The sequence below is a fragment of the Lissotriton vulgaris genome, chromosome 4_1 (genome assembly GCF_964263255.1).
Source record: "Lissotriton vulgaris chromosome 4_1, aLisVul1.2, whole genome shotgun sequence".
In the NCBI taxonomy this organism is placed as follows: Eukaryota; Metazoa; Chordata; class Amphibia; order Caudata; family Salamandridae; genus Lissotriton; species Lissotriton vulgaris.
Window position 1 is genome coordinate 322699687 of NC_141691.1, and position 19983 is coordinate 322719669.

General features: G+C 43.6%; 1 protein-coding gene across 1 annotated transcript in view; it reads left to right on the top strand.

The window, feature by feature from the left end:
• The window catches only part of MOSPD1 (motile sperm domain containing 1), a 146816-nt gene that overhangs the window by 76986 nt on the left and 49847 nt on the right, over positions 1-19983 (top strand). Inside the window, exon 3 of the mRNA XM_086918676.1 lies at positions 13267-13342. Within this exon, the coding sequence (XP_086774802.1) occupies positions 13267-13342 (76 nt within the window). The remainder of the gene's footprint in view (positions 1-13266; positions 13343-19983) is intronic.

Genomic DNA, 19983 nt, shown 5'->3' on the forward strand with positions numbered 1-19983 from the left:
CCTTCGTGTGGCAGAGGAATGCTTTACCAGTTCAACTTTTGCACATTCATGGGCAAGCAGCTTGCCGCGTGTGGCGGCAAGAGTCCGCAGAGTTAGCCCCACCTGAAAGATGTGGAGTATCAAGTCATGAGGAATTTAGAAGCAACATCGTATTGAGGTCAACGGGGTCTGCCATTGCCCATTTCAAAGCCAGAATCCACCAGTACTGAGTTGGCCGCAGTTATTACAGACAAACCCAAAATACATCTCACCATGGAGGGCATGAACTGTGAAACAGTGAAAGCATTAATAAAAGGGCCCTCTGATACAACTGAAAGAGCAGTGAGGCTCACCCTTTGAGCTTCAAAAGGGGGAGAGGGACTTAGGAGGGTGTGATGATTGCCAAATGAAACCCCATCTTAAAAGCGGCTGCATCAGTTAAATTAGAAAGTATCAGAATTTTCAATTTCTCTTCTTTTATCAGTCACACAGTGGCTGGAAGTAGAGATTTGGAAAGAGCTAGTGAGGTGATTGATCCCTGCAACAGTCATATTCCATTAAACAAAGTGTTTAGGTCGAGAGACTCACGAGGAGAGGACCTAGATGTTAATAAAGGTGATGCAGGAAGAGAATTTGTGAGAGGATAGAAAAAGAAGACGAAACCAGTCATCAAGTGGAAGAGGATCATCAGCTGTGGAATTTCCCTAACTTGTGTGAGTTTGGGATGTTGTGCCTTATGTTCCCCCTGACAATGTAAAAGTTCAGTTTTCTTCCTTTGTATTCCTTTCTAGGTGTAGGAAATCGTGACATTTAAAGCTGGATTAAAAATATACATTGGAATCTTTTTGCATACTTTGCTACACATTGTCATGTGCGTTGCTCAATATAAAGATAACTTTTACTAATGGGTTAAAGAGGCCAAGTCGATATGTTATCAGCACGATTGGTATGACATGATATGCATTTTCATTTATTAATATTAAAGCGTTTTGGTATTTGGTCTTCAAAGGTGCACGTGACTTGCCACATTATCAGTAAACCTTATTGGGTATTTAAAATAGAGAATCTATGTTGCTCAAGTAATTCTGTATATTGGAAGCTCGATGTGTACCAGCTATTTTTTTTTAAAGTGCATCTACTAGTAAAGATAAACTTATATGTAGCGTAAACTTACCTCGATGGTCCCAAAGGTGGTGGAGTGTCTAGCTTTGGTTGAAGAAGTAGATCTACTGAGATTTCCTGTGTTCCCCGAGTCTCTCAGAAGGCATTGAGAATTCAAATACCTCACTAGAAAAAGAATTGAAAAACTGGGAGGGGTATGAGAAGGCATGGGGGCACTTGCTGTGGAAATCTGGTATGCACTGACATTTGTTTGCAGTCTGATGTGCCTCCCTTGCTTCAAGCGGTGGATGATGGAAGTTCTACATAAGTAACATATAAGCCAAGAGGTCAGTGCACAAGAGTTTCCACATGTGCATTGGTATAGAGAAGAGTTCACCACAATCAGAAGGAGTAACTTACCCTGATCCAGGGCGGTGTTGGAAGTATTGAAATCAGATGTTGACCAGAATACCTATTTATAGCAACAGATGGGTGGAAGTTCAAACAACTTATGAACAAGATAAAGTTACACGTCTTGAAGGCAAAGGTGAACTGCAAAGAGAGGGAGGAAAACATCAAAGGTGAATGAATGCAAGGATGAATGTATGAAGTGAGCGAAATGTTGCCAGGGGAGGAGATGTGCTGTACTGTTAAATACTCATCGTACTACTGTTGACTCGGATGTGACCCTCTAATCCAGGAACTTCCCTGACCTCTGGTGATTTACAGTCTACTGGTTCCTCAGACACCAGTGCCTATTCTCCAGTCCCTTTCCTGTCAGAACTGCCTGATTTGATCACTGAAGAAAGGAGTGATCAGGTACTGTTGTACCTGCATACTGTGGGTCTGAGCAGGTCAAATACTGCATACCTGTCTCCTTGAAATCTCTTAGTATTTCAAAAATGTTTTTAATATAATTGTTTGAGGAGATTCTACAGGAATGTGTTTTAGGTACTACCTAGATGGGCAGCCATATGATACCTATTATTTTCACAAACGAGTGTCATCAATCCCTAGTCAACTATCGAGTTAGGGCACTACTCGATCCTGAGATAACTACTTTTGCTTCATTTCTGTTCATATATATATATAAATGCTTGGAATCTGATAGCGGCTTCTAGCCGCAGATTCCTTACCTTAGAATCATCCCAAGGCTTCAGACTGGATCTGGGCATTTTTCTTGATCAGTATCCCTGCGTGTTGTGACATGCGATATTCCACTCCATGAGGCATCATCCACGCCGGAAGTGGTGTGCGCTGTGGCTAAATAGCCACCACCCCAGATTGCTGATGTCAATTCTTTTCTTTCTGTGCCAGTCAGCACTGATCTGGTCATTTTTTGACTGACCTATTTTGATTTTTTGTTACCTTGTTTTTGAGATCTTCTGTTGTGGCAGGTATGTCCACTAGAAAGGCTGGCTTCAAGCCCTGCGGCACCGCTGGTGCCTGGAGCACAACCATAATACGAATACCTGTGTAAACTGCACCGCAGCCTGGAGCGGTCCCTCAAGCTCCTTGCCACTTGACGTGTGACGCCGTGTTGGTCTTGAAACTGGTCGAGAGGAAGGTTCTGGGATCGGTCGTGGGGCCATGGTTCATCGTCAAAATCGTCCTGGCATTTGGGCAAGTCCTGCAAGCAAACAAAAGTAAGAAGTCAAAGAGGACTTCAGTATCACCCCGTCCACCAAGGTCATCCAACAACACGAGGAAGCGTCGTCATTCAAGGCCTGGCTCCACAGATGAGCATGGGCAAGCTCCGCACCTCCCCAAGTTTCCTGGAGCCGGAGCGAACTTCTTGAATTTTATGAGGCCATGCACCTCATATTTGGCCGGCCCATCCCCGCTGGCCCTGCAGGGTTAGAAGTGGCCCCTATTTGTTGCCCACTAGCCGGTCCGCCCCGACACCAGTTGAGCCCCTTGGATCCACAGATGGATCTGGACCTGCGACGGTTGCACCACTTTGACCTTCCCCAACACCTTTCCCGATGTGGACGCTCCTGGCGCCGCCACCCCATCCCTGACCCCAACACGGAGCCAGAGAGGCTATACCTTGAAGACCAGAGCCTGAGCCCTATTCCTACAGGCTAGAACTTGGGGAAGATTGGGAAGGGACACTGGAACTTCAGCAATACCAGCACCTAGAACTCAAAATAGACTGTGTGAGGACTTGGTAGACACCAGTAGACTGGACACCTCCCAGATGCTGGCATGGTCTCTCCTACTGAAGCAATGGAGGAGGGAGTTTCTTTTGCAATGGTGATGAAAAGGACAGCCGAGGTCCTGGTTCACAGCCTTCCCTTAGTGGTAGTGACGACTAATGTCTTGACAGAGGTGCTTCAGACAGAAATGACCTCCTCGGAACCACTTCTGCCTATTAATGAAGCCCTTACGGATGTCCTTCATGGGACGTGGTGAACAAGACAATTGCCCGTCACCATCGCCCCACCACAGGGGACCCTAATTTCCTCATGCAGCATCCTCCTCAAGACAACTAGGTGGTCCAAGCCACCACTTCCCTTGTAAACCCTGGTACATTCTCTACCACTCCACCTGACAGGGAATCCAAGAGGCTGGACACCTTAGGAAAAAGAATGTTTTCTTCCACCAGCCTGGCAATGCATTCCATGAACACCATGTCCCTTTTAGGCCATTAATCCCATGCACTTTGGGATTTGTTTGTGCAGGTGCTGCCCGGTGATTCTCTCCCAAGCTATGGCAGACGAAAGAGATGCAGCCAAGTTCACAATCAGATGTCGACTGGATACGACTAACTCGCTAGGCAGAGCAGTTTCTTCATCAGTGGCTTTACAGTGCCACTCTTGCTGAGAGCAACTGATTTTTCAGGGGATCTCCAAGCCTCGCTTATAGACATGCCCTTTGATGGCTCCCGTCTCTTCGGAGACAAGGCAGACTCAGCGCTGAAGCGCTTCAAGGATAGCAGAGCTACGGCCAGGTCCTGAGCCTTTCCATGGCCCCTCGTCAACTTCAGTCTGCCTTTCACTCCTTTTCTTGGCCACGGAAGGGGCTTCCAGCCACGTCCTTACCCACCCAGCCAACATGGCATGCAAGTTCCCCAGTCTCTGTGTGGCCGATGATGCAGCACTCCCAGTCCCCGTATGTCGGGCAGCCAGAGGGAGGGCCAGTCCGCAAGGAAGTGGTAGCAGTCTTGCCCAAGGAAGCCATAGAGAGGATGCTGATGCCAGAAGTAGGTCGTGATTGCTGTTCCTGCTACTGTCTGGTGCCCAAAATGATGGGGGCGTTTGTCCTGTCCAAGACCTATACCCTCTCAATTTCCTCCTCATGCTCACTCACGTCCTGTCTGCCATGGACCCAGGAGACCCTGGAGATGGTAGAGTATTTCCAGATTTCCATCCTGCCTGTCCACAGATGTTACCTGCGGTTCACACGGGCGGCTCCTCCACTAAGTCAGAGGAGCATTGCCCCACTGCTCTTAGAGCAGTGAAAAGGGTAAAAATAAAATGATAATAACGTTATTAAAATGTTATTTTTGTTGCTGCGGGGCTGGGTTAGTGCGGTTTGTGCACACTAAATGCGCATGACTGCTTGGCCCGCCCGCTTGGGCTGGCCAAGCAGTCTTACGCACTTTGCATATTCCCCACAAGGCTGTAATGCACAGCCTGGTGGGGAACATGCACAGTTTCCCTGTGCCCGTCTGAGTCCCGAACTACGGCGCTCAGACCAATCACAACGCTGCATTGCAGCATTGCGATTGGCCTAGAGGAGCTTGTATGCTCCCTGCTTCTTCCAGACTGGAGTCACGAAGAGAAGAGAGGCGGAGACAATGAGGAGAGATGACAGAAAATGTGTGTTTAAAAAATATCTTTCAAATATGTTACCCCCCCCCCTCCCTCCCCCCCCCACCTCCGTTCCCTAACAGCCACCAATGGTGGTTCACTGTGGGCCAACAACACTTTCAGTTTGAAGTGCTCCATTTTGGCCTTACCAGAGCCCCTCAGGTTTCACCAAGGTGGTGGGGGTGGTTGCCACTCATCTGCGAATACCAGTCTTTCCCTATCTTGACGACTAGCTGTTGAAGGCGGGCTCGCCCCAGGCGGTCATCTCCTACCTCCAGACTATAGTGGACTTTCTGCACTTGATGGGGTTCACTATCAAAGTGCCGAAGTTACACCAAACTCCCCCTCAGACGCTCCCTTTCATTGGAGCTCTTCTGGACACAGTCCTGAAAGGCGGTTCCAGAATATTCAGGCTATGAAACTGATGTTTCAGACTCTATCCTTAATTTAGGTGCATCCCTCCTGGCATGGGGCGGTCATCTGGGAGAGGTGAAGATCAGAGGCCTCTGGTCTCCGACGGAATCTGGGCTCCACATCAACCTACTGGATATTCATGCGATCAAGTTGTCAAGCTGCACCAGTACAGCCAACATGTGTTTTGCTGCTATTCTACTTACCCCTTCTTCAGGGCTCGTTGTTAGAGCTTGCCTTTTCGAGCTGCATACTATGAAACACATTTTGTACCTGTCTTCTTACCCACATAAGTTGCAAATTCTGAATGCTTTTATTTCTGCATGCTTGGATTATTGAAGTTCCGTCTACCCAGTCTACCCAGACCTTTCTGGTCATCTGATTCGCAAGCTGCAGCTTATTCAGAACTATGCTACTAGACTTGCACTAGGGTTTAAAGCTAAGAGATCACATTTCCCCAGCTTTAGTCACCATGCACTGGCATCTACTGAAAGTACATACTACATTTAAATCCTTGTGCTTTGATCATAAAATGATATTCACTGCAAGCCTTTCTCCGTTGCTCTGGCACCTCAGCTGGTACAACCATTGGTAGTAGTCGAGCTATGGGGCCACATGTAAAACCGTCAGGTTTTGCAACTTGCAAATAGCGATTTTTAGGGACTTGCAAAACCTGATGACCCTTACACTGTTCACGATTTCCAAATGGGTTGCAAGAGACCTGCCTCATTAATATTCACGAGGCAGGTTGCAGTTTGCGACCCATGGGGAATGTCTGGCACTCACAGGTATGGTGGCCTGCTGGGGTCAGCAAACCAACATGTCTCTGTCTGCTATTTGAAATAAAGCTGTTTTTTTTGTGAAATGAAGCCCATTTTCCTTAAAGGACAACGGAATGCATTTCAAAAATACAAATGCAAAGCTTCTGTTAATTTTTTTACAGTGGGCAGTGGTCTGTCGGACAACTGCCTGCTCTGAAAAAATGTTGGTGCCCCCATTCACAAAGGGCGAGGGGTCCCTTGAGGACGCCTTTCCGTTTGCGAATGGCTTACCACCAAATGTGAAATTGGTGCTAATATGCTAATTTTTTGCGTGCGCATTCCGTCGCAAAACATTCATACATACCAGTGCGACTCGCTATTAGGAAGGGACACCCTTTTATACGCCTCTTCCAAGTAACGACTTGCGAACCCTATTTTGCGAGTCAGTAATAGGTTACCGAATCGTAAAATAACGTTGGTACATAGGAAAATGCATTGTACTGATCGCAAATGGCCCGAAGGGCTCTTTACAACTGGTAAAACGCGTTGTACATCTGTTCCCTAGTGGCTAATTTCTTCTTGCGATCCCCATCTATTGGTGTAAAATATTTGGCGGCCATGGTTTTTCAATGGACGCAGTGATTAAATGCCTTTCCATCTTCAGGACGAGGATAACCTTCGTAAATCAAAGGCCTAGCTTCTCCCCTACCTGATTAAAAAAAATCTAATCCTCCTAATTGTGAGATGCTTTCTGTTATCTAAGGCCCTCAGTGTACCCAAAGAATCAAAATAGTTGTTTTAAGAAAGTCTTTCATGGACTTGGAGTGTTTGTTGCTCTACTGCAACTTTTTTTTAACTAAGTTCCAATGAAAAGTATATCTTGGATCTATTAGAAATTATCTTTTGAGTTCGATTGTATGTAATTAAAAAAGTTGATCATTGGGGTTTAAAAAAATAGGTTGGGTTGTTACTCTCACAATAATATCTGTTGTCACTGTGGTGCATTATCAATGAACAACGTTCAAGACGTTTTGCCTTAATTTGGGCGTTAGATGTGGCGTCTAGTGGAAGCCAATAATGTGAATACCAGATTCTAAAGCTGGTTATTTATTGATCTATTCGTAGCAACAGAGGGACACAAAAGTTGTTTCCCACTGTTGCTACATCATAAAGGAAATTAGACTGCTCTTTCTGGCCTCCCAGTAAACCTATTTGCTTAGCACTGGCTCCACTCTGATAGAGAGCAGAGAGCACCGCTTTGTAGGTGTGGCCCAGAGGGGGACAGGGGTGGGTGGCAAGGAGCCAGGTATGTTTTCTTTTTCATTTAGGACAAGGAGGAGAAGTTATCCTACGTATGGCTTCTCTATTACTCTTCTGACCTGCATAGCAGTTGAAAGTAGGTGTGGATGATTTTGGGGACCATAAATAACAAAATTATAGATAGGCATATATAGATGGAATAACAGCAATATTGTTCACCTTGTGCTTCAGAGTGACATTAAGCTTTGCTTTCATTGTCCATTTGATGTCACTCAGAATCTTTTGGCGAAAAAGAGCCCCGTATTCACTATTACACTTGCATAATTCTATATGCGATCACATGCAGCGGGCGGGGGATGGGGGGATCTGCCAAGCATACCAAGGGATTAACATTATTGCTCCCTTTTTGGAAAAACGCTAGACATTTTCGAGCATGTCAAATTGAAGGCAAATGCTTCGTGGCTCAGTCTTTAAAAAAATACAGATTTGTGGACTGTCAAAGTAGCCTTTATGTGGTGTTTACGAGGAGCATGTAATTATTGTTTTATACAATTGTTAATATTATTCTCAATGTAGTTTTTTGATATGAAGTTTAAATCTCTTTTTATGAAAGAGTAAGAGTGTGATGACATTTATACATGTATGTACGTTTGCATTCATTTTGTTCCTACTGCATGTGTAAATGATTTATGTGCGCCTACATATAATAAATAAATGCAAAGCCGCATTTCCGACAGGCTTTTAGACGTCCTCTCATCTGATGGATTTAATTGATAGTGTATTCATCACCATAAACGCATCCTAGAGCGGGTGAAAAAGATTATCAATTGGTTAACAATCCCATGTTTTGAGAGGAATAGAGCTTGTGGAATAGTCCTCTCCTGTTATCAAGGAGGTTCAATATCATCACACTACATGCTAGTGTTCTATAGATCGAAGAATGTGTAGCCAGAATAGATAAGGTCTTGTATTCCCCGAAGAACCATGAAAAATTCCGGGATTTGAATTTACTTACTTTTTCTTTGCACCCCAATATATGCATAATGAGTTGTCTACAAATATAAGAGGCAAGGACGCGGGCTTGATAATGTGATGGATTTAACAGTTATTGATTTCCATCAGCAAATCCTCTTTATCTGTTTTATTACCTTTATAAACTAGGTTTTAGATACTACATGCACATGCAGCAATGTCTGAAGCTCAATCTGCATTAGCCATAACCGTATGTATGTATTGGTATTTATGTAGCACAAACCTAACAAGGAAGAATTGTGGGGGGGGGGGGGTGAGGGGGTGTACATAACTTGGGAGAAAATCTACAAGATTGTGTATATCTAGTGGGAATTATATTAATACATTTTATACATCTCACATTTTTTAGGCACAGGGAGATGAACTGGTTAGCCCAGACTCACAGGATGTGGATTTAATTTCCATGGCCAGGATTCGAATTCTGAATATGGGTCCCCAGGTTCCCAAGTCAGCAGCTCTAGTTGCTAGACCAATTCTCTCTAATCTCAGCTGTTATGTGGATGTCCAATTACGCCTTTTCTAATAATTGAGGCCAATACCTTATGTTGTTAGGCATCCTTTGCATAAATAATTCAAGGTCCCTGATGAATTCCAATGATACCTTCGACAGATGCCATCCACTGATCGTCAGACGGCACAATTCACACAGGTCTATTTCAATGAGCTCTTTATGTCCTATGCGTTCCCTAGAAATTTGACGATTTCCGGTGAATCGATCCTTAAGAATGCCTAGCTTAAAGCTCTTTCTTATGTCTGAATATTCCCATATACAAGAAGATGAAAATCTCTACACAGATTTTTCCACCATCCCTGACATATATTTAAAGTCCGCTCCCTAGGCTGCTGTCTTGTGCTGAACATCAGGCTTTTCATTACAGTTTGCCTAACCACTAATAAAATCATCCTTTGCTGCCATGTTTACTTCCAAACCTACCTTGCCTTAATTTAATTATATGAAAAGTGCACAAAGCCAAAAATGGAATCAGATCTTGTTACAGTTTTCCATAGACCCATGGGCCTCACAGTCCAGAGACCCCAAATCATTTGGGCAGGCAGTAAATGCCCCCTTTTTTACTAAAAAAGATATAGCGAGAATTGAAATATCCATAGATGAGAAAACATGGATAGATTTGTTCTCTAATGTCTACAAGAATACAGAAGGGACTATATCAAATGAGGTTGTGGTAAATGGTCATCCTTTAGTTGACCGTCATTGCCCGATAGCCATGGAGATTTCTCTCGAGGAAGTACAACTTGCAATAAATGCCAGCAGAAACATTATCCCTAATGATATATATAAAATGAATGTTGAACTATGGGCCCCACTTTGCACACGGGTTCTTGAAGCCTGCTGTGCTAAAGGTTTCATTAAAACATGGTCCGAATCGGTTATAATACCGATATATAAAAAGGGGGATAGGGAGAGCCCAGCTAACTATAGACCTATATCCCTATTAGACTCCCTCATGAAAATTGCAGGTAGAGTGGTACTAAACAAAATGCAAATGTGGGCTGAGGAGCATGGTGTATTAAGCCCTGTTCAGTATGGTTTTCGTGAGGGAATGGGTACTGTGGAGCAGGTCCTAAACTTTGTAATGTTGCAGGAGAAATATACCCGGGCCAAGGAAGGCCAACTGTACACAATTTTTGTTGACCTTTCAGCCGCCTTTGATTGCGTAGAGGATGCCAAGCTGTGGCAAATACTAGATGAAATGAATGTAGAGCCTGCCATTGTGCTTTTCCTCCGGCAGCTCTATTCAGGGGCAACAGCTAAAGTGAGACACGGGATGAGGGGGGAGTGTATGGGGTCCTTCTGCATAGAGAAGGGGGTGAGACAAGGCTGCGTGCTGGCCCCCTTTCTTTTCTCCCTATATACGAACAACTTGGAGGAGGTATTGGGGCCAGTACAATCGATTCCCCGAGATATGGTAAAAAACGATTGTCTCCCTTCTCTATGCGGATGACGCGGTATTGAAGGCCAGAACCAAGGTGGGTGCCCAGAAGGCTCTACTAAAGTATGTAGAATTTATGGAAGCTAGGGGCCTTAGAATTAATGCTAAAAAGTCATTTGTGATGCTCTGTGGTAAAGTTTGCGCCTCTTGTAAGCACCTCAAAGTGACAGGACTTAAAATTGAACATACTAAAACCTTTCCCTACCTGGGGGTACTAATCGATTGCTCGGGCTCATGGGGCCCTGAGGTTAAGAACAGGACTCTATCCTTCAAACCATCTACTGCGGCACTGATGCACTTTGCGACTAAACTAGGCAAAAGACCCCCTGAAATCATGTTAAACATCTATGTGGCCAAATGCAGAAGCATTGCTTTATACGGGGCAGGAATCTGGGGGTACCAGGATACATCTTCCCTGCAATTAGAAGAAAATAAATTTTTTAGATACTTGCTAGCTCTTCCCCAGGGCATGCCTGTTTTTAATTGTCATGCAGAACTAGGCATGGACTACATTTCAGATTTGATCAAACTGCAACCTATCTTGCTCTGGCGGAGAGTATGGGCATCAAAAGCCCTTGGCCTAAACCAGGGTATTATTAGGGATGTCATGGGCTTGGACAATGCTAAGCGCATTCGTTGGCTTGAGTATGTCAGGAAAACGCTAACTGACCTGCAAAGGCCAGAGTTATTCAGTAACCCGGAACTGATCCGTGCAGTTCCAAAGAAAGTACTAAAAAGGCTATGCATGGATCATTTTGTCTTGTTAAGATGTTCAGCGGAGCTCATAAAGAAAACAGTAACCCAACATCAACTGTCATTGACCTGCTACGCAATACAACCTTATCTGACCCTCTGTGCTGTAGGCTTTGATCGTTTTATTTTGACCAGGTTTAGGTTTGATTTATTTCACAGTTTGGTTACATTTCCAACTAAAAACGATTGTTTGAGAATCCTAGATTTATGTCCATGTGATAATATATCAACGCAATCTACTTTTCACGTGGTGTTATTTTGCAAACTGTATGAGAAGGAACGTAGTAGATGGATCAAGCAATATCTGATATATGGAGCGTGGCGGCAATGCAGGCCTGCGTACCTTAGTCTACAACAGTTGGGAAATGTTACATGTACCATGGTTATGACGGGCTTTTTAAAAAGTGTTCTGAGGAAACGCAACTCAATGATTAGCTAATTTCGAAATATAACAGATTAATTACATGTTGATTTAATACTTTTTTTGTGTATATATATGTATTGTTGCTTTTATGATTTTATACTTGAAAATCGAATAAAGCTAATCTGAATCTGAATCTGAATCCATAGACCCCAAAAGAGCGCCTCCCTACGCATCCTGAGGTGATATTAATACAACCTCCCACTTCAGCGTTCTAACATTTTCCTAATTTTATTTTGAAATTACTTCAAAAGGTATTACTTGTATTCTGTATAACTCAACCTCAAGATAGTCTTCAGTTAATAAATGTTATACTTAAATACATACTGTGATTTATGTTATCTCCGTGCACACCTCGATTTCTCTATAATGTTTAATTACAGTTCCTTTTGGCGCAGTCCTTGACGCACTGTGTCTCTCAGTGCCTTTATATGCAATGTAATAGTGTGATAGTGCTACCACAAAGGACGCGCTCCTTTAAGGTGAAACTGGATGGTTTCTTCACTCTCTATTGATAGGAGTACTCAAAAAATCATCAGAAGATTGGCTTTGATGTGGATGAGCGCTTTTTATTGAAACATTTTATGTCATCCTTTCCAAAATATTCAAAATTATAGCTTCAAAACATCAATTCTTAGGTGCGTTCCGTTATTTCCAATGCATTTCGGGTCAAACAAGTAACCCTTCATCAGGGTTGTTTTTTGTTGGTTGTGAAATATTTTGAGTCTGTCATGCTTCTGACTGTTCAAAAAACACCGCTTTTAAAACCTCGGGTGTGTCCCCAGATCCAGGAGGGAGATGCAGCATGCGGAATTACACTCTTCCAGGGGCGGGACTTAATTGTAAGAAGAGTGTAATTCCGCCTGCTGCATCTCCCTCCTGGATCTGGGGACACACCCGAGGTTTTAAAAGCGGTGTTTTTTGAACAGTCAGAAGCATGACAGACTCAAAATATTTCACAACCAACAAAAAATAACCCTGATGAAGGGTTACTTGTTTGACCCGAAATGCATTGGGAAAAAACGGAACGCACCTAAGAATTGATGTTTTGAACCTATAATTTTGAATATTTTGGAAAGGATGACATAAAATGTTTCAATAAAAAGCGCTCATCCACATCAAAGTCAATCTACTGATGATTTTTTGAATACTCCTATCAATAGAGCGTGAAGAAACCATCCAGTTTCACGTTAAAGGAGCCCGTCCTTTGTGGTAGCACTATCACACTATTACAATACTTAAATACATAAACATGCTGGCAGTAGGCGCAATTGCTAATTGTGTGGTTGATGTATCCAAAGAAATATGCAAAGGTAGGTCGACAAAGAAGGCTGCGAGAAGGCAGCAGCAGATGAGCACAAATCATCATATGTACGCTTTTTGTCGGAAAGCAGTTGGTACCTGGTGCTGTCGGTCTTAGCACTGGGGAACCGGGTTCGAGTCTCCGCAACGACACTCAAAATCCTGTGATTCTGGGCAAATCAGCTAATCTCCTCGTGCCTAACAAAAATGTATGTGTATCTCTGTATGGTGCTCATGTGAAGCGCTCGGATACTAACATTCGATCAAGCTTGCGCTATACAAAACTCCCCAAAACAAACTGATAAACGATTTGCCTGTTGTCAGATTTCCAGATGTTATATTGAAAAATAGTTGTATTCGCCTTTTATACTGTCTTCAGTTTAACGACCAAGGGTCGCACTGTTTGCATTGACACGTTTTAGAATATTTCACTCTTAGTTTGTGTGGTATTAAAGAAGATGGTTTTCTCTCTTTTTCAGTTCTCTGCACGGCTCCAAATAAGTATGTTGTTGTGGATGCTGCGGGCGCAGTCAAGCCTCAGTGTTGTGTGGACATGTAAGTAGTTATTACTGTTTTTAACCCTGATAAGTTTTTTTAGCAGTTACATTAATTTCTCTGACGTTGATACCCCTTTTAAAAACAAGCATTGGCAAAGCCAACAGGTTTCACCTATGCGAGACCTATTGGCGTTGTCAATGTTTTTCTGGGATGTTACACAGCAGCGCAGGCTGCTGTGCAACATGTCTCAAAGTTTGTCTGTTGCATCATATGGGGCAGGAGTTTGGGGTTAGCACAAAAGCCATCACCTTCAGGTCCTGGGAAAACAATTCATAAAAAGGCTATTGATGACCCCAAATAGCGCTCCTACACTCTTTTGCCATCGTGAGTTGGGGCTAGAATTTTTAGAGGATCGCTTAGCTGTTTCCCCTCTTTTTTATGGGCAAAAATTTGGCTGTCTGAGGAGTTAATATTCTCAAGGGAGAATATCAAAGATTGTGTTAATCTAGATAGTGCAATGTCGATTGCTTGGCTCCAATTTGCAAGAGATAAGTTCTGTGAGATAGGTCTGGGGCACTACTTTGACAATCCTGCTAGTATCTATACAAATGCGAAAGTCATCATAAAAGAGGCGCATTACTCAAAATACCAAGAACTGTTAAAAAAACGAAAACAGGGGTCAGTACAGGGAAGCTGAAAAAGGAAGAAGGGAACGAACAAAGAAGAAAGAAAAATGTGTGGGAACAGTACCTGGCGTGACTGTAACAGCAAGGAAGGGAGTCCGTACAGTGGATGCTGCCAGACAGAGTCTTCTGCATCTATTAACCCATAATATGGCCCTGCCATCTGTGCCCTGGAGGCCAACTACCGGTCCTCTGGTGACTGTGCAGCGTATTTTAGACCCTACCCTGGAAGATGATGTCCTTTATGGTGTTCTCCTCCTCGTCCTTGAGGTATGTTTTCAAATTCTCTTGTATGGTGTCTTATCCCGAAACCTGACAGTACCCCACTATGAAATATCCCCCTCCACTTGGGCCTAGGTTTTTTGGGAGACTTTCTATGATATTGTCTTATTAATCTCAGGAAATAGATAATGGCTGCTGGTTCCCAGGAGGTATCAGATACATCATATCCTTTCCTCGGTATGAGCTATTGTAGTTGTCTTCAATGGTATCATCAATCTAGTAGTTCCTATACTTTTTACCAAGATGTTCCATCCACGTATGCGCAGGGGGGGGCAGCCGAAGTAGAGGAAACGCTCTTTAGGACTCTTGATATATGGAATGCAGGTTGTATCCTCCAGTAATCTGACAGCCTTAGTTGTAGGGCACACTACCTTATTATTTCGATACTATCGAACATTTCCATGAATTCTGGTGCAAACCTAGGATGGTGCCCCTGAATGGGAAGGTCATTGGGAGATAATCAAACCTTCTCACCTGTATTAAACACTGATCGTGCACTGCTTTGTCTATCTGCAAACCTCATATACTGAGCTTGTGAGTTTCGTAGATAGGCTAATGCTGAATCTTGGCTCTTAAGTATGTCTTTGACTAGCGATTTTACAGAAGGAACTGTGGTAGAGGAAAGGGTAAGTGGGTAAGCGTGGAGATTGAACCCTGGGATACAGAAACCAGGGGGTATCGCAAAGAGATGTGCAAGGTGTTATTGTAAGAAAATGCCACAATAGGAATCCATTGCTTCACTGTTCTGAATGATTTATTAAAACAAATCTTAAGTAATGTTCAGGTGTTTGATCCAGTCTTTTCATCTGTCTGTCTTGCCGAGGATGGTAGCTAGTGGACATGAAATGTACTCTTCCAGTTTTTTTTGGTAATGTTCTTTAAAATCTAACTATAGATGTAAACATTTGTCTTTGGAAAGTCCATGTAATCTGACAATTTCTTTGAGGACAAGTGCTGCAAGTGCGGGGCTGTGGGAACATTTTCTAACTGAATAAAATGTCCCCTCTTAATGAGATAGTCAGTTACCACTAACAACACAGTCTTTCCTTCTGAAGGGGAAAATGGGTTATAAAGTCCATCGAGATATGTGACCAGGGTTGCTGAGGTGTAGGCAAGGGGAACAACAATCCCACTGTTTTTTTCAAGAAGCCCTGACGTGTGCACAGATGACACATTGTTTTACAAAATTCTCAGTTCTCCTCCCATTTTAGGCCACAAAAATTGATGGATGTAAGAAAGTGGCTCTATATATACTGGACCAAAGTAAGGTACAGTGTGTATAGAGTCCCCAGTCTCCAGAGGTATAACAGAGGTTAAAGTCAAATATGACCTTACTCTCTAAAGTGGTAGCTTGGTCGAGCAGTAAGGCAGTATCAGAGGACATTGTAAAGCATTTGTTGTACACACTCAGTCAGCAAAAGGTTTCACACACTCAAGAACTGAACTCTAGGTCAATTGTTTTATATCAAAATATATAGTTGTTTTATTTTAGAACCAACAGGTATCAAAATATACTTTTATCAATATGAGTGACTTTAGGTAATTACTTTGCAAAAAGGCAATAGACTTTGCAAGAACAATAGCTACAGTGGTTGCAATAGGCAACACAATCTCAAACACAATTTAACATTGCGCTCATTGGGTTTTTCTACATAAAAGCAATTGATTACTTTAAGAATTACTTTTCTAACCACAGGACTGGATCCTAGATTCAGTCCTGGGACATAACCTGTAAACAGTTAAGTAAAAGCGTTTTGGTTACAGTTGTGATTTTTAAAGAATATAAATGTGTTTTCAAAGTTGACACTTAGAAACTTTTCAGTGAAAACCCACCAATGTTATCCTATGGCAGGAAATTCAAGTCACAGGTAATATACGTTCACGTTACTTTTGTAACCCAGTATTGGACTCCTAAATTCAGCAGTGGGATCTCTACCTAAGTCAGGTAAGTAATTACGGTTTCGTAGTTGGTACGATTTTTAAGGAATATTTCCAGTTTGCAAAAATTGACCCTTAGAAGAAATTTCAAAGAAAAACAATCAATGGATTCCTATGGAAGAAAATTCAAGTTACTGGTAAGTACAGTTAGAATTACTTTTGCGGTTCAGAACTGGGCTAAAAGGTAGAGTACTGGTTTCTCTCCTGATCACAGGTGAGTAGTTCGGAATTTGTTTTTCGGCTGAGTAAATGAATATGTTAAAGGTTAAAAACTCCACACTTAGCAGAAATTACAAGTGAAAACCAGTCAATGTTAACCTATGGAAGGAAAGTGAGTTATCGGTTTTTAGTTAAGTACTCAACTGTTAGAGTTAAGGTTCTGGGCATAGACTCAGGTGTCTCCCAGGGTCGGAAACGTACAGGTGTTACACCCTCAGCGGCACAGGGGCAGCTAGGTGCAGAGAGAGTAGGCCCGATGCAATACAATGGAGGGTAGTGGGCCTTTGGTTGGTGGCTGCAAGCAGGCAGGCCACGCGCCTGTGGGAGCTGAGCTCCTGGTCACTCACTCAGGGCAAGTGGGGAAGTAGAGTAGGGTAGTAGTTACACTTCCAGCGGCACTCGGGTGGCTGGGTGCAGGGTGCTTTTGAGCCGTCGGGCGCTCTATGTTATCAATGGGAAAGTTAAAAAGTGAACAAAGGCTGCAGGCTCAGGGATGGAGATTCTTCAGGTGCGACTACCACTTGGAGAGATAAGTTGGGATCTTGGATAAGAGGTAGGTACCCCAAAGGAGGGTACAGGGGGCCGTGGGGCACCGAGTGCAGGGGTGTTTTTTGGCGTCGGGAAATCTTACCCTCAGCTGGTCACAGTTGGAGGGGTCCCTGGTTGTGAGGCTGCAGGCGTCGTCTGGGTCGTTGAGAAGGGTCTTTGGGCACTGGACTTCGGGTCCCAGTTGCCGGGGGGACGTCCTCGTGGTCTTGGATCACTCAGGCACAGGCAGAGCTTGGCAGGTGCAGAGTTGGCTGGATTTGTGGTTCCTGTTTGATTTATATTTTAAAAGTCAAAATAATGTTGTTTAAAATGATTTCTTGCGGGGTGTTACTTTATGTCTCTGACACCGTTATTTTCTATGGTGTATTTTGCGTCACTGGTAACCATGTGTGTTGCTTGACTTACTGTAAGGCTGGACTGAAGTACATTTGCTACTGTTTTTTCATCTTTAGGGCGGTAGTAACTTTAGAAGTGTTTGTGAATAGCAATTTTCCTTACTTTTTAATGGATGGGTGTTTGTAATAGCCCATCCCTCCTTAAATCCCATCCTTACTTTTCCCTAAACCCTTCCCATTTTGTAGCAGATATTTTACATTTTCCACCATCCCTCTATTCCCTCCCACATTTGATACTAAGTAGCAAACTATATGTGTGGATATCTCCCATACAGAAGATAGGAAAGGTGGAGTGCAGAGTCTCACGGAATTGCATTTGGTATTACTGTAGTACTACCTTATGTATTACAAAATGCAGTTTGTGAGTTGTAATATGTGACTAGAATGTATTATATATTTGTTGTGTGGCATTTTGTTATGGTGATGATGTGCTCTGTTGTTTTTTTGCTGCTCTCTTGCAATGTGACATTGTTTTGTGATATGGTTTTTGTGCTGTGTTCTGTTTTGACTGTTTTGGTGTGTTGTGCCTTGTATGTTGTGTTATTTTCTGTTGTTTATATTAGATATGCCAACAAATGCTGCTACATTTCCACCCAAAGTAGCACATGTCTTCTAAATTTCCTGTAACAAGCAACCGTTAACTACTGTCTAAGATTATAAAATTGTGCTTCTCCAGCTCATCAAATGTTTACGGCACCGGTCAGCCCAAAACTGTGGCAGAGACATGTCTTAAATTTGCCCTTGCAAGGTTCACTTTATGGTATACAGCCCCAGAACTTTTCATACCACCACATTTTTGTGCTTCCGACAGCTATACTCCCAGCTGTTACTTAAAATTCTGACAGATCTTCGGGTCCCTCTTCTTAGAAGTGCAAAGATAGAAGAAATGTCTTCTGTTACTTCTTCAACCAGTTTTTCTTCAGATACCATCTTTGAAGAATTTGGTGTTTCATTTTGGAGATGTTCTTCAAGTAGGATAATTTTGCCACTGAAGTTTGGTGATTTTATTATGAGAAATGTGTAATATATATATTTGGATTTCATTACCAACCAAACAGGCAAAGTCCCACCTGAGCCCCAGGAAGAGACTTCCATTCATGCCTTTCTCCCACCGTTGTGAATCTGGGAATTTCAGATTATGATCCTGATGTTTTGGGACCAGTCCTTGGTCTTGTTGAGGATGGCTCTGATGCCAAATCCCAGGTCACAGTGGAACCTCAAGTCCCAGTGGGCAGAGCACCAGGAATGCCTCTCAGGCTCTATCCTATTCTCGCAAAAGAGGACTCATGTTCTTCTGTGATAGCAGACAAACATCAGCCCGACCTGAAGCAGGCCACTCTCCCTGCTGCACTAAGAGTTAACAGTGGTGACAGAAGCTTGAATGCTGGATTGAAGTGCCATTTGGATGTGATAGAGATTTGAGGCTTCTAGTTGGTGACAGAGAACAGGCTTTTTGTCTGTCGTCTGGAAATTCAGACTATCTGTCTGGCCATTAAAGCTTTCCATTAAAGGCAGGCTAGTACACGTCCTCAAGGACAACACAGCTACCTTGTGATACTGCAGCAAGCACAGCTGAGTGGGGTCCTGGATCGTATGACAGGAGGTGCTACCCCTTGGAAGGTGGCTGGACCAGTAGAACATCTTCTTAGTCACCAACCACCTGGCAGAGACTGTGAATGCATGAGCGGACAAACTTCTGGAGAGGCATCGCCTGGTGGGCCACAAGTGACCTCTTCATTCTGAGATGATAGAGGATGTCTTCGAGCAGTGGTGTACCCCTGGCTAGATCTATTCACCACCATAAAAACGTGTAATTTTATCAAATCTACATGCCGGATTTTTCCCCAAGGGACTTGTCTGTAGATGCATTCTGGCTGGAATTAAAAGAATAGATAGCATTTCAACAGCTAGCTCTCCTGCTCCGACTTCTGAGAAAGATCAAGAAATACGGGGCCACAGTCATTCTCATCGCCATGGACAGGGCTAGGAGAATGTGGTAGCAAGAGATCTGGGCCTAGGTATTTGACCTCCGATAAAAGCGTCCTCTTCAGGATGCCCTCCTGTCTCATCCATAGGGCAAGGCTGAGTCTCCACAACATATACCTCCATTTGTGGGGATTGAGTAGTGACAGATAAATGGATTTTTCTTGCCAACCTAGGTGGTATATAGTCATTTTTGCTGTCAGATACCCTTCCACAAAGTCGATCTGCGCTGAGCACTTGAACAAATTTGTTGCCTTGTGTGATGCCTGAAATACTGACCACTTGCAAGCTAGACTTTCCGGTGTTGCTTGTTCTTCTGTTGGCCCAGAATGACCTTGAGGAGGGCACAGTGAATCAATCAATCAATCAATCAGGGTTTGTAAAGCGCAGCTACTCACCCGCAAGGGTCTCAAGGTGCTGGGGAGTGGGGGAGGGGCGGCTCCGATGAGTGCTGGGGTCATCCGAAGAGCCAGGTATTGAGGTCCTTCCTGAACTGGAGCAGTGTAGGGGCTTGCTAAAGGTGGAGGGGGAGGTAGAAGAAGGACTTTCTTCCCGTTCTGGTCTTGTAGATGCGTGGGATTGTGGCCAGAGAGAGGTCAGCTGATCGGAGGTGTGTCTCTTGGGTGCGTGGAAGGAGAGGCGGTTGTTG